The sequence below is a fragment of the Nelumbo nucifera genome, chromosome 3 (assembly GCF_055504915.1).
Source record: "Nelumbo nucifera cultivar China Antique chromosome 3, China Antique-T2T, whole genome shotgun sequence".
NCBI lineage: Eukaryota > Viridiplantae > Streptophyta > Magnoliopsida > Proteales > Nelumbonaceae > Nelumbo > Nelumbo nucifera.
In genome coordinates, this window is record NC_142651.1 from 92,295,902 (window position 1) to 92,311,297 (window position 15,396).

The 15,396-nt window shown below is 38.0% G+C and overlaps 1 protein-coding gene across 1 annotated transcript in view; it reads right to left on the bottom strand.

Moving 5' to 3' along the window:
• Nucleotides 1-2,701: 2,701 nt before the first annotated feature.
• The window catches only part of LOC104609003 (MACPF domain-containing protein CAD1-like), a 44,109-nt gene continuing 31,414 nt past the window's right edge, over nt 2,702-15,396 (bottom strand). The window contains exons 6-7 of the mRNA XM_010275166.3: nt 5,512-5,675; nt 2,702-3,656 (exon numbers count right to left, since the gene is read on the bottom strand). Of these exons, the coding sequence (XP_010273468.1) occupies nt 3,009-3,656; nt 5,512-5,675 (812 nt within the window). The 3' untranslated portion in view covers nt 2,702-3,008. The remainder of the gene's footprint in view (nt 3,657-5,511; nt 5,676-15,396) is intronic.

Genomic DNA, 15,396 nt, shown 5'->3' on the forward strand with positions numbered 1-15,396 from the left:
TTCTTAATATTAAATGAGTTGAAAATGGGTAATTTAAAGATATTCAATGCATTCAATCCTCTCTCATTAAATCCAACATTTAAGTTATTAACTTGGATTCATGCTCATTGAATCATATATTTAAGTCATTCTTATTTCTTCTCATCATTAAGTTCTATTAATTAAATCTATACTTAATAAATTAATAATTCCAAAAACATAAAAGCTTATACCTTTAATATCTACCTAGAAAAAATAGTATTTTCATCTAAGTGGTGGTAAGAAATTAAATCATTTTGGGTTAAATGGGTTAATCCATGCTGCCATGATTAAATAATAAAATTAAAAAATAGATAAAATAAAAAAATAGAAATTAAAAAAATTGGGAACATTTTTAACATACATATTAAACAATAATAAGTATGTTAAATAAGAAATGTTTTTATTAATGATGAAAATGGAATATAAAATTTAAAACCAATTGGAAATAAAAATATTTTCCTATTCTCTCTCATTAAATCCTATATTTAAAATATATTCTTCTCATCATTAAATTCTTGTATTAAATCCACAATATTAATTTTAATAGTATAAAATTAAATATATTGAAAAGTAATTTGAAAACAAAGCCATTTTCTTCCCTCCTAGTGGTGGGCAAGCAATTTGACCATTTTGGGGTCAAATGGATTAATAAATAATGTCATAATTAAATAATAAAAATTAAAATAAATAACTATGAAACGTAAGAAGTATTTTTATTAATGATGAAAATGGAAAGCCAATTTCAAAATATACCTAGAAATTAAATGATGTCATAGTCAAATAATAAAATTTTTTATAATAGAAAATACAAAGAATCACAAAAATAAAAAATAAAAAAAGATAAGAGAAAATTTTGGGTACATATCTAATGTTATATATATATAAAATAAAATATTGGGTACATCTCTAATATTATACATTCATTATATTGAACAAAAATAAGTTTTATACATAAGAAATAATTTTATCAATGATGGAAATGTAATACAAAATTTAATGTCAACCTAGAAATCAAACAATTTTTATTTTTAGATGGTGGGTTAGTGGTTTGAGTAAAATGATACTATAGACAAACAAAATTTAAGTGTGATAAGTAAAAAAATATTTTATATAATGTAAATGAAATATATAATTTAAAGGGAAAATTATAGTCAAAGTCGATTGTACATTTTAAATTAGGTTGCAGATTGGCCCAAAACCAACAGAACTCTGAAAACTAGCTCTACATTCCAAATTATAAAAACCCTCGCCATGTCATTAGAGGCTTATGTGGTTGTTGCCAACATGGGACTCTTATTCCATGTTGGACACAACAGAAAACCTATATCAAAAATAGGTTTTCAGTTTCTCTTCCACTCCCTTTGTCTCTCAATCGCCCTTCCTTCTCTCTCACTCTCACAGTCATCTCTCGATCTCCTACTCCCTCTGTCTCTCCCACTCTCTCCACTTTGGTCTGTAGCCAAATCAAAACCTCTCTCTCTCTATTGTTCTCCCTCAATCTATCTCATTCTTCTCCCTCACTCTCCCTTTCGGTCAAAATCTTCTTCTCCCTCAATCTTTACTATTCTCCAATTGGTGTAAATTTCATAGCCAAGAGTTTCTTGTGAATTTTATCAAATTGGTGTAATAATTTTTTGAACCATACCAAGTTGGTTTCATGTTCTTTTATACGATCTGATTAATATCATATAAGTGTGTAAGAAAATAAGAAAATAAAAAACGAAGACTGAGAGGGAGAGAAACTGAGGGAGAACGATAAAAATTAAGGGAGAATGAGAAACCGACCGAGAAAGAAATAAGAGATTGTGGGAGAACGATAAGTAGAGAAAGAATGAGAGAAATTGATATAGAGAACGTAAATACAGAAACCAAAAACCATTTTTTTTTATTTTCAAATCACATAGTCGTTGAGCAGATAAAGATGATTATGAGTGAAAGAGTGTGAGGGAAATTGTGACAGAGAGAGAGAGAAAGAGAGAGAGAGAGAGAGTGAAACTAAAAACCCTTTTTTTTATTTTCCAATCGCCCAACATTAAAGGGCAATTTCAGTACTTTTTATTATGTCTAATATGGATTAAGAGTCCCATGTTGGCAATAGCCACATTACCCTCCGATGACATGGCGAGGACTTTTATAACTTGAAATGTAGAGACGTTTGTTAGAGTTTTGTTGGTTTATGGACCAACTTGTAACCAAATTTTAAGTGTACAACCGGCTCCGACTATAATTTCCCCTAATTTAAAACTAATTCGAAAGCAATGCTATTTCGTATCTAGATGGTGGGTCAATGATCCAACTTTTCAAAAAAAAATACATAATGTCTTAATTGAATAATAAAATATTTAAGTTTATTTTTAATCACATTGTTACTTTTTTTTTAATTTTCAATTTCTATCTTAACTATGATATATCTAAAATTCAGGTAATTAATATGAAGAAAATTTTCTCATGTGCAATGCATGTGCTTAGTTACAAGTATATCCTAAAAGTACACATCTTAACTGCTTGTGTGAGGTAATACGTTACAATCAATGTACCAGATATGAACCTTGCATGTGTATATAGCAGCTTGTCCATGACCCTGAACTGAAGCGTCAAAAATAACCTTGACTTGGTTGAAATTGGGGGACTTCAACGAGTCCACTTGATGAGACGAGAACATGTCTCCTGCTTTGGGTCGTTCTCAAATTGTTACCCCTTGATATCAAATTCAACCAAACGAGAATTTACATAGTAAAATTCTTCCAAAGAACTACAAAATATATTTATTTTGACCAACTAGCATACTCTTAAAAAGGAACCTCACCCAGAAAACATAAATCAGCACCAAAATCAAACGACAAAAGAACAGGACCTCAGATCCTAATCAGACACTATGAAGACATGGAGTATTTACATAAGAACAAATGAACAATCGTGCTTGCTGTGCAAAAAAAATATGCTTGGCAATGCCGTCAAGGGATACAAAGTATTACAACAAGAGATCTTCAATAGTTCAATAGGGAATACTTTACACGTAACACAATTCTTCCCTTCTCAACCCCAAGTTTTGCCCCCGTAACCAACCAGTGGCCAGGTATGTCTTGTGGTCCTTTTAACATCTCTGTCAAATCAACGATCTTTGCCAGCTTCCCAGTCTGGCCCGAACTATCAACCTTTTTATCATCCGAACTTCTCTCATTTAAAGAGGATGAAGAAGATGCACTGCCAACCTTGTGCGGAAAAGTACTTGAGGGGTTGTGATCCCACACTGATCTCCTTATTGTACAGCCCGGTACCTTAGAGAAGAGAAGTTTCAGGTGAAGGACACTTTTGGCACCAAAATCCCAGACACCTAGCTGGGCCCCAGTTACAATGTGAACACCTGAAAGATCCCCAATACAGGTCTCAGTGTGCTCTATGGGTGCTGTGCTTACATGGGCAAAATTCTTCCACTTAATTGGCTCAAACCACCGGCTATCTTGTTCCTCAGGACCTTGCCATTTTGGTGCTCCAATGGCCATGTGTGAGTCCCAATGGGGTTGTAGGATCTTAGGAAGAGATGCCAAATGCTGCAAATGGACGGTTAATCGGTTTTGCTTGCATCCTTCGAGGCAAAGTCTGAGCCCAGTTACAGGCTTACGACCAACTGTTATCTGCAAAATATGATGGCACGAACAAACTTAGAAGCAAAAGACAGATCAGATAAATTGGGATCTATTTGCTGGATATGTATGGGGCCATACAAGTTTCAGAAATTGATGTGGCAAAATAAAAAAATTGATATTTGTAGAGCCAGAAATGTATTTAGAATTTTAGACTACTATAGCAATGTAATCATTTACCCCCATCAATTATAGTATCAGATTAAACAATGGAATAAACAAGATTAGTAGAGAAATAATGCATCAGTTTATCGCTTTCGCTTGTGAAAAGATCTGGTGCTATTTTTCTTTATTTAATGCTAATTTGTACCTCTTTCTTCTCCCCTCACACTGAAACTGAAAGGGTTATGTGGGTCTGAGAGCAGCTTACTTTGATCAATTGGGGGAGAGAAGTGCCAGCTTAGGAGCAGAGCCATAAATTTATCATTGACCCCATTGCAATTAGGGTGGCACTGGAGGGGCGTTCTACAACATGAATTGTTTTTCTTGTTGCTGGTTCCAAAAACAAATCAGAACCATCTGGTTTGAAAAGATGTTTCTCAAAACAAAAACACAAAAAAAAACATGTTTTTGGTTCTGTATGTGTTTTTTGTTTTCAAAATTGAAACCAAAAACATGTTCTTGAATTCTTGCTTTCATCTAATAATTTAATATCATGTTCCATAAATCATATAATTTCTACACTACAAAATTTGATTTTGTTTTAAACCATTATTTTGATGGTTCCAAGAACATGTATTTTTTCTGAAACAAAACCAACTTGTTTTCACCTTTGAAAACAAAAACAGAGTTCAAGAATATGGGGTTTTTCTTTTCTGATATGGCAATTTCAAAGACATGGAAACAAAAATATTAATGTTGTAGAACACCCCCTGGATTGTCAACAAGGAATTCTGCCCTTCCTGTGGATGATGTGGAACCTTCTTTGACTAGACAGTATCTTTCCAGTCACTTGTTCCCACCCTTCTCGAGGAGTATAGAGCTAAACCTTGATGGTGCTCTTTGGGAAATCTGGGAGATCAAATGTAGATGGTGTTTTTGGAGACCATAGACACGAAAATGAGGTTGTGCTTGTTTATTCAGGTCCATTTCATGGGTAAACCACACTGCTTTGGCTTTGCTAGAGCGGAAAGCAAGGAGAGGAATTTCCAGGTGATCAGTTGGATGAGAGAGGACTCTGACGATTCTTGGTTGATCATGATTACATTAAGGAGGATCTCTTTCCGCCAACATGAACTTGTTCCATTGGAACAAGATGCCAGCCAGTTCTGTAGCCGACTTATTGATGAGGACTTGAGTTAACATGGCTGAGCCTAGTGCAGGTCTACTTTTCTTGAATAGGCCTTTTGGTTTTGGGTTTCTGGGTTTCTGCTGTATTTTGTTTTGATGCCAGTGCAACCAACCAGTTAGCCAATTCTCTGACCAACTCATTGGTGAAGAGTGGCCTTAATAAGGGTACGTTGAATTGGTGTTCTATTTTTATAGAGTAGACTTCATGGGCTCAGCTTTTTGTTCCCCGCCCCCCCCCCCCCCCCACAAAAAAAAAAGAGCCACATGGTATGTTCCTTTTTTTTGTCCTATTTAAATAAATCTATTTGTATCTTAACTGTGTGCAACATAGATACAGATCTTTGACCCGTCATGATGAATATTATCTCCTTCCACATTTTTTTAAAGGCAAGAAATTTATATAACAACACAAGCAGATGTTCTGAGCTTCACCAGAGTCATCACAAAATAGAAATTTTTTATTTTGGGTACCAAGAGGTAGTAGACAACTTATAACTGAGTGTTTTTCTCTAGTTCTTCTGAACATTGAAAGGAGCGGTCAAAACAATGGAGATACCTGATCTGTGCTGATGTAAAGCTTGGGACCCATCAAGCTGTACTGCAAGGAAGGACACACAGGCTCCTTTCGCTGATATCCTGGAAGATTACTATTTTCAGGTGACCAGACTCGTGCAATCTGAAATTCTAAGAAGTACTGTAGCTCCTCTATAGGTGGCTTATCTGAGCAAGAAAATAATAAATTATAACCACAAAATAGCAACAAGGATATGCAATGTAACATGCAATGCCAATATATTCTATATCAGAAAGCCCTATTCATAGTCTTTTTTTATAGGAAATAGTAACAAGCCCAAACAAAAATCCTTACAAACAAGCCCAAAACAAAGCCACCCTATTTACCCCTTGCTTAGCTAAAGCGTTATTCATTCCATTTGCTGACCTTACCCACTTAAACTGCACCCCAAGCTCCCTTGCTAAGTTTACAAAGTATCGATACGATACGCATATCGGCAGTATCACATCGGTACTTAGAAATGGCCGAAACTCTACTTTTTTTAGTTTTTTTTTTCAAATTTTGGTTTTTTGGGAAGCTAAAAACATGTTTTTTATTATTAAAAAAAGTTGGGGTTCCAAAACACCTGGAAACAGGCATTTCGGAGCGTATCTTTTTCAAAAGATACGATACAATACGCCCGATACGGAGCGTATCGTATCGATACTTTAAACCATGTCTAAGAGGCCACACTCCCAGGTTTCTAGATTGCATCCACCCTATTACCAGCTTGGAGTCTCCTTCCACTTCTAAGCAAGGTTCAAAGTATTGGGCCATATCGGCCAATACGTATCGTATCAGGGGCTTCCCAATACGCCCCTACAGGGGGTGTTTTGGGGTCCCGACCGGTTCAGAGGGTGAACGGACCTTAACCGGCCCCTCTGAACCAGATTCAGAAAAAACTAAAAAAAAATAAAAAAAAAAAAAGCTACTGATACTGCCCAATATGCCACTACCGGCGTATCGGGCGTATCGATATTTTGGACCTTGCTTCTAAGTGTTGCATTCCCCATTGTTTTGCCAATCTCAGGCCTTGGAGTAAAGCCATGACTTCTGCCCTTATGCATAGTCATTCTGTGCTCAAAATTTAAAGAACATATATGTTCCTCAATTAACCTAGAGTACATTGGTCAAAATAGAGGTTAAAAAGATTGTCTAATCTGACACGTAACTGAAAGGCTCAATTTTTTCAATAAGATTAGTTTTCTTCTGTTTGATAAAACAAAATGCAAAAACAAAAAAAAAAAGTATAATAATGAAGTTCAGAAAGAACGATGAAACTGAATGTTAAAAGCTAAAAAACATACAGGGAAAGGTGCAAATCTGCAACTTTTCTTGTTTGACTGATTATAGTCATAGGTATCAACTCTTTCTGTTTCAGCCAGATGATATACAAAGTCAATCATTATTCTAATATAACTTCATGCTTTTTGACTAATGCCTGGATTGGTCACTGATGAGTGGATATAGGAGCTTCAAATGGAACCAAATCATTACATCCCCAAATTTAGAAAGATCTAGAGTTTTGGAGCATCTTCAACTCACCAAATTATATATCTATTTAATTTTGAAGTTAATAGCACTGTAAAGGTTTATATGTAATAATTTCCTTTGCAGTATGGTGGAGGATTTGGAGAGAGAAAAGAATATCTTTTGCAACTAAAGGAACTTTAGGATGATATGTACAGGCTCCACTAACCCGACCATAAAGAAAATGAATAACCCAAAAGAAATTTAATGCTTTTAGCCCAAGGGGGGGAGAAGAGAGCACTGAGATGGAAGATGGTAGGGAGTGGATGGGATGCAAAATGTGGGTGCTGGTGATCTCCCTTTCACCATGGTAGAGGGGTTTTCTTTGCCATACAGATTGAGAGCAGACGGTCTAAGAGCCCTGAAGGTTGAATGCAATGATGGAGTGAGAAATGATGGAGCAGAAGTAATTACAAGAGGAAAGAACCCCTTTCTCAGGGTGATGGATCCTCTATTTAAAGAGAATGCTGGCCATGCAGTCGTGCATGGCTCATGAAACATTCCAGAATATTCCAAAAGTTGGTTAAAGCAGCAGATCCTAGGTTGCTCCAGGGAAGAGACACCTGTCAGGTGGGGGACCAGGTGCCAGTTGTGCAGGCTTTCCCTAAGTCTGTTACACACCAAATGCTACCATTCCTTCCTTGCATGAGAAGCCATGGGATACAAGATCTAGCTAATTCGGTGAAACCAATATAGGTGACTCTCATCAAGCAAGTCCCTCATATTGGCAAAGCCTAAATTGACAATCTTGCAAGGGCTTCTCCAATCCTGCCTCCTCGTGAGCGTCAGTCCTGAATTCACACATTCTATTGCTCGCAGACTTGAGGCTCGTGGAACCTTGTCAGAATGCCACGGTGATAATGCATATCTATCCTCTTACACAGTCAGTTCAGCCCAAGGGAAGAAAGAGAGGCCAAGGTGGGTGTGTTTCAAGTATAAAATTTCAACTGAATATTTGGAACTTTGAGATTTGACTCCAATTTTGGGAGTGACCAGATACAGAGAAAACATATTTCATAATGCCAACAGAGAAAATAGGAGAAATTATAGTTGTTTGCATAGGGTATGATTATGAAGAGATAAATATGAGAATGGGATAAAGAACAAGAAAATATTAAAAAAAAAAGAAAAAGAAATTGGATTAAACCAAAATACTATTGCCTTTTCCTGAAGCTTCTATCTGATATCCGAAATCCCCTGAAATTTCTAAGAATGTTTCAGTTTTGAATTGGGCAGAAGCCCAACAAGAAACTGAAACTTAAATCTTTGGCGGGTTTTGAGCAAGAGAGGTTGTGGGTGTTCAGTCAGCTATTTGATAATGAATATGTTAAGGGTGAAATTGGTGTGAAGGAGTCCAATGTAATGGTGATTCAAGAGCCAAGATCCTTATTTGAAGAATCATTGGACCAAGTGACAATGGCATAATGCTAGTTAAGACTAGCATATTGAACATGATTAGCTCAGAATCAATCAAGACTCCATTAAACCTTGTAAGAAAACATGGTTGTTATTTATGGAGGTGATAGTCAAGCAATGGAATTTCTCATGTCAAGAGGGATATTTTTATCCTCTTTTCAGTTGGAAGTCTTGAAATAGTTAATGGGTTAGAAGCTGAGACAGTTTTCTTGAGAGTGGTGATGTCATGAGCATTGGACAAAACTCATTCTAAGAGGCTGAAGGACAGTCAAGGTAAAGAGATATAAGGCTATAGATGTCAAGGGAAGGTAGACAGTCAGGCTGTTAAGGCTTTGTGGCTTCTTCTTGCTGTGGTATTGGGTTGTTTAGGCAGGAGTTATCATTTCATCTTCTCAACTATGGATTTGGTGTTTTGTTGGTGATGGCAGGGTTGAAATTGTATTCCTTTGAAGAAAGGGGGAGTAGATGCTGTTAACTTCAATACAGCTTCAGCCCCATTTTCGGCATTCTTCTTTCTTTTCCTTGTATCTTCTTTTTTTTTCTTTTTTGCTTCTTTTGCCTTCTTTTATCAATAACAAGATCAAAAAGATTTTTTTCAAAGACGAACATAAAAATAAGGCCATTACCCAATGTTGATCCCAGCCATCTGGTATCTTGGGAGGGGTAAACTAGATACAGTCCTAACCTTTGGCATTTTTTGCACAAAGTGGCCACTCTCAAAGTCAATCTTGTGTTCTCATGCTTGCCAGCCCAAAAATTTTACCATTACATGAGCATATAAGTACAAAAGAACCCCCAATGTGACAAGAACAATTTTAACCAATAACTTTATTCAAATTTTCAACTCTAAAATTCCAATATAATTATGGCCTTATTTATAGACTGAGATAAAGGGACAGACATCCCTTAAATTTCTTTTTCTAATTCTAAACCTACTTAAAACATATATTAAATAGAAACAAGAACAAGATAGAACTTGCTCTCCAATAGACCACCCTAACTAGTTTTTTTTTTTTTTGAAGTAACTAATAAATCATTAATTAAGAATTATCAAAAATAAATAAATTATTAATTAAAGAAACTAGAATTTACAAAAGATTGCTATAAACAGTAGGTTCAGGAATTGCTATAAATAGTAAATATGATGATTACCATACTAACTATAATGTTCACTATGTATAATAAATTCCTCCAAGACTAACTAATTAAAGCTGAAAACCTAGAAACTGGAAAATAATCCAAAATTACAGCCAAAATTCACCTTAAACAGAAATCCTTAATTACAAAAGTTCCATCTTGCAAGCAAAATCCTTGAGAAAATTGAGATATTCAAAACTGTAAAGAGACTGGGCCGAATGGGCCCTAACAGCCTCTTATGTGATATCCTTTATTTTATCTTTTATTTTATGTTGATGGGCCTCACTTAATGGGCCTGTTATTTGTTCTTATTTTATTTTCTTTATGTAACTGCCAAGCTGGCCGCCCACTTAAGGGTATACTTGTCATCATCAATTTGTTTTAGAGATTAATAAAAAATAGGGTTAGAGGAGAAGGAAGACTAATTCGACTTCTTCTTCTCTTACCTCTTCTCTTCGACATACACAGCTCTTGCACTATCATTCAGATCTGATTTGTACTGTTAATCACTGATTTTAAACCTGATATTAGAGGACTGATTCACATCTTGGTATCAGAGCGGGTTCAGTTCCTCTTCCTTTTTTCTTTGTTCCTGTACACTCTAAAATCAAGAGAGTGTATGGAGAGATAGGTTCTCTATAGTATAGAGAATCACTTGCCTAGTTGGTAGAAGGGTTTGGAGAGTTTAGTTCTGGCCAGATTTTGCCAAGAAGTGATGATGTTTTGCTGCTGCCCGAAACCCTAGCCGACTAGAGATTTTCGAGTTACCAGGAAAGGTGAAGCTTGGGTGTGGCGTTCTGTGCTTGGAAGGTGTCTTGTGACTGCTAAAGGAGGGCGATTCAGGTTTGGAAGAGTTTGGGTTACTCTGGTAGGTGCGGCAATGTCCTCTCTCCCGCCCATCTGCTGGACGGAGCAAAACCCTAGCTTTTCAAGCACCCAAGTTCTGGTTTGACTTCAAGTAAGTTCACATATTCAAAATTTTCTGTTCTTTGATTTTCGTTTGATTAATGGAGACATATGGAAGTGAGTTCAAGCAGGTGCCAGCTTCTAGACCTGCTCCAGTAGATTCTGTTTTGACGGGTGTTACCACAATTAAGCTAGATGGGACGAACTATCTTGCTTGGGCACAGTCTATAAAAATCTATGTTTGTAGTAGAGGAAAACTCGGGTATCTCACAGGCAGCAAGGTGAAACCCGAAGAGACAGACCCTGAATTTGAAAGATGGATGCAAGAGAACTATACTGTTATAGGATGGTTAGTCAACTCTATGCAACCTCAGATAAGCCAGCACTATCTCTGGATGTCTTCGGCTAAGGAGATATGGGACAGTGTAACTGAGACCTATTCACAGAAACTGAATGTAGCCAGAGCATACAAATTGAAAAGTGATGTGAAGAAACCGAGACAGGGGGAGAAGAGTGTGGCAATCTACTACTCCATACTAAAGTCCCTATGGTAGGAAATTGATGTTATGGAAACAGTGGTATGGGAGAGTAAAAAGGATGCTGAAATGTATAGAAAGCTAGTGGAGAGAAATAGGGTGTTTGAGTTTTTCACTGGACTCAACCCTGAGTTTGATATTATCAGACAGAACATTTTGGCCAGGGATGAGGTTACTCTTTCACAGGCATATGCTATGATAAGTAGTGAGAAGAGTAGGCGGCAGGTGCAGTTGCAGAGTCCATCTACAGAACATTTTGCACATGCGGGAATGAAACCGAAGGGCCCTACTGAGAAAAGAGAGCAGTTGTGTGAATATTGCAAGAAATCACGGCATACAAAGGACACCTGCTGGAAGCTTCATCCTGAACTTCTTCCCGATAGGTTTAAGAACAATAATAACCCAGTCAGGTGGGAAAATCCAAGACTGCTAATGCTGCTACAGTGCCTGAGGGGGGAAGTAAGGAAAATGAAGAAAAATCAACTATTGAGCAATTGGCTGCAATGAAACTGGATTTTGAGAAGTATGGGAGGCTCCTAAATCACCTGGAAGCTACGGTTTCTTCAACTCACCCTTCCAACAGTACATCATCTTCATCGGCTTTTGCTCACTCAGGTACATATGCCTCAGCAAATCATGCTTCAGTTTCAAGTAATCATAAACTCCCTTGGATTATAGATTCTGGTGCATCAGACCATATGACCAGCCTATCTAACCTTTTTTGTTCATACCATCTCCTCTCTGGGAAAGAGAAAATATCCCTGGCCGATGGGTCACTTGCCACCATCTCTGGTAAAGGAGATATAAAGACCTCTGATACCCTGTTCTTATCTTCTGTTCTCCATGTTCCTAAGCTTAACACAAACCTTTTATCTGTTAGTAGCTTAACAAAGTCCATGAACTGCAGCATAACCTTCTTTCCCACTCATTGTGTTTTTCAGGACCTACAGTCTCAGAGGACGATTGGGAGTGGCCATGAGGCGAACGGAATATACCTGCTGGACACACCAGATCAAGCCTTGGGATCACCTCATGGAGTTGCTTTAGAGTCAGTTGTGTTAGAGTCTGTTAACAAAATTTTGTTACGTCATTTTCGGTTTGGTCATTTGTCTTTTTCTGCTTTAAGTCATCTGTTCCCAGATATGTTTAAAGGAGTGTCTTTATCTAGTCTTCATTGTGAGTCATGTGAGCTAGCAAAGCATTGTAGACATTCCTATTCAATCAGTAATAAAAGATCTCTTTCTCCTTTCCATATTGTTCACTCTGATGTGTGGGGGCCATATCACATGCCAACCATGGGGGGCTACAGGTATTTTATCCTTTTTATTGATGATTATTCTCGTTATACTTGGGTTTATCTCATGAAATCCCGGGATGAAGTACCAATCATTGTGAAAAATTTTCATGAACTCATCCTCACCCAGTTTAATACCCGTATCAAAATATTCTACTCTAACAATGCTAAGGAGTATTTTGAGAAAACCCTCTCCACCTACCTTGAAACTTTTGGGGTTATTCATCAAAGCTCTTGTTCCTACACTCCACAACAAAACGGGGTGGCAGAAAGAAAGAACAGACATGTGGCTGAGGTTGCCAGATCCCTTTTATTTGCATCCCATGTTCCTATAAGGTTTTGGGGAGATGTTCATACTACTACCTACCTAATCAACCGTATGCCCTCCAGGGTCCTTGGCTTTAAAACCCCCTTTAGTCTTCTCTTCCCGGATGAGGATCTCTTTTCTCTCCCTCTCCGTGTATTTGGGAGTACTTGTTATGTGCATATTCATAGTCACCAAAGGCATAAATTTGAACCTAAAGCTCATAAGTGCGTGTTTCTGGGATATGCCTCTACACAAAAGGGTTATTGTTGTTTTGATCCAGTTCGTGGCACCCGCTTTGTATCTCAGGATGTCACCTTTGCAGAGTTGACTCCTTTCTTTAGTGTTCCTCCCGAGGGGGAGAAATCTGATGAACCCTGTAGAGAACATTGATGTGGGCCCCACAGCTGTGGTACCACTCTATCCGTAGGGTAGAATGTATCTAGTCACAGCTGTGGTTATTTTGTTGTTCTGTTATTTCTAGTTTCAGTTCTATATTGGTTGTTATTTGTTAGCAGTTATGATGTAAACACCAAGGGCAGATATGTCCTTTCATGTAACTAGCATAACCTATATATATTAACTTAAAGTGGCAGCGGCAGAATATTGACATTCTGTTCTTCTCCTCAAATTTTGTGTTCTATTGCTCTTCCATCACTCTTTCTTCTACATCTTCTTCACTTTCTCTTCTCATCGAACCTAAAATCTCTTAGTGATCAAGACTGAATAGCAGTCTTGAAAACCTACATGGTATCAGAGCCAAGTTAGGGTTTTTCATGTGAGTCTAATACCAGCCGACCACATGAGAATCTCCTAGGACTGAAAGCTGAAAAGGAGGAGTTCGCAGACTGATTCTTGGAGATCGCCAGAGGTACTAGCAGCTGTTGGAAACTTGCTAGGGTTGCAGAGTGTTGGTGGTCAGGAAGGATCAGAGAAGACTAGGGTTCAGGTAACCCTAGAAGGCAGCGAACTATTTTTTCCTTGTAAGTTGTTACTTTTTAATAGTTCTTTCAGAGAAGATAGGTTGGACCTATCTGGAGGGGAAGGCCGAACCATTCTAGCTCTTCCTCTCTTCGATTTCCTAGGGTTTTACATCAAACCCTGGACCGAACTGTGTTTCTCTCTACTCTAGGGTTTGAAAGTGATCTGCGGCAAGCCCTAGTGGTTGACTGAACTCTGTGATCTACCTAGAGCTACTCTTAAGTTGATTGGTAGATCCGATCAGATTCTAGGGTTTCTTATTAACCCTACTGCAAGCTCATCTATATAGTTTGGACTGTGCGACTGAATTGCTTCCTTTCAGGAATGATTAAAACCCTAACTTTCCCTAGCATATCAGTTTTGTTTTAAAGTTGTTCTCAGAGTTCTAAGGGGGTTAGAGATCTACGGACAGCTACTGCTGTGTTGGCTAGTTGGTTTCAGATCAGAATTACTTCGGTTTTGTGCACATACACTGAGAATACAGATCAGGCCTATACTGTTTTGATTGTGATTGGTGATTCAAGTACTGTTTTGAGACTTGACAGAAATGGAGTCTAAAATTCAGGCAGAAGGCAGTCTTGGGAACATCAGTTATGGTGGTATTTCTGAGATGGGTGGTCAGATTACGACCGTAAAGTTTGATGGATCAAACTATTTGGAATGGGCCCAATCAGCCATGATGGCTATTGGTGGAAGAGGTAAATTAGGGTACCTCCTGGGAGATATGAAAGAACCTTCCAAGGGAGACCCGACATATACCAAGTGGATGCAAGAAAACTACTTGGTTATGACATGGCTGTGTAATTCCATGCAGCCTCATATTAGCCGGAATTATTTGTGGGCAAAAACAGCTAAGGAGATATGGGATGTTATGAAAGAAACTTACTCCCAACCCCTTAATGTTGCCAGAGCATATGAATTGAAATGTGAAGTGAACACCCTTAAACAAGGAGAGAAACCGGTATCGGTCTACTTCTCTACCTTGAAGTCCCTGTGGCATGAGATTGATCACTTAGAGACTTGGATGGGAGAGTCCCAAAGATGCTCAGACCCATAGAAAGCACATCGAGACAAACAGAGTGTTTGAGTTCCTGGCGGGACTGAACTCAGAATATGATATTGTGAGGCAGCAGATTTTGACTAGAGACAATGTGACTCTCTCTCAGGCTTACTCATTTGTACAAAGTGAAGAAACCAGAAGGAAGGTTATGATGCAACCCATATCAGCCTTTGTAGCGGCTACACCCAAATCAGGGGGTGATTCAGAGAAGGACAAGAGGAAGGAAGACAAGAAGGATGTAGTATGTGAACATTGTAAGAAACCCAAACATACAAAAGAGACATGTTGGAAACTGCATCCCCACTTGGTTCCTGCGAAGTTAAGAAACAAGAAGGGCACTGCTCATGTAGCCATGAACACTGATTCAGCATCCTCATCTGGCACAAAAGGAACATCTTTGGAGACCTTAGCTGCAGTTCGGGCTGCCCTAATACAGCTAGAAAAGGAGGTTGGAAATTCAGCTCAGCCACCGCAGCCTCCATCAGCCCCTGTCACATCTGCCTTCGCCCATTCAGGTACTCGAGCTTCAGCCTATCATGCCTCAGCTCCAGGTACTACTGAACCTTGTTGGGTAATAGACTTAGGTGCATCTGATCACATGACTAGCTTGCCTTCACTATTTACTACTTACCATTTGTCTTCTGGTAGGGATAAGGTATCTATTGCTGATGGCTCCCTGGTTCCTATTTCTGGGAAGGGTGACATCAAGCTTTCAGATACTATC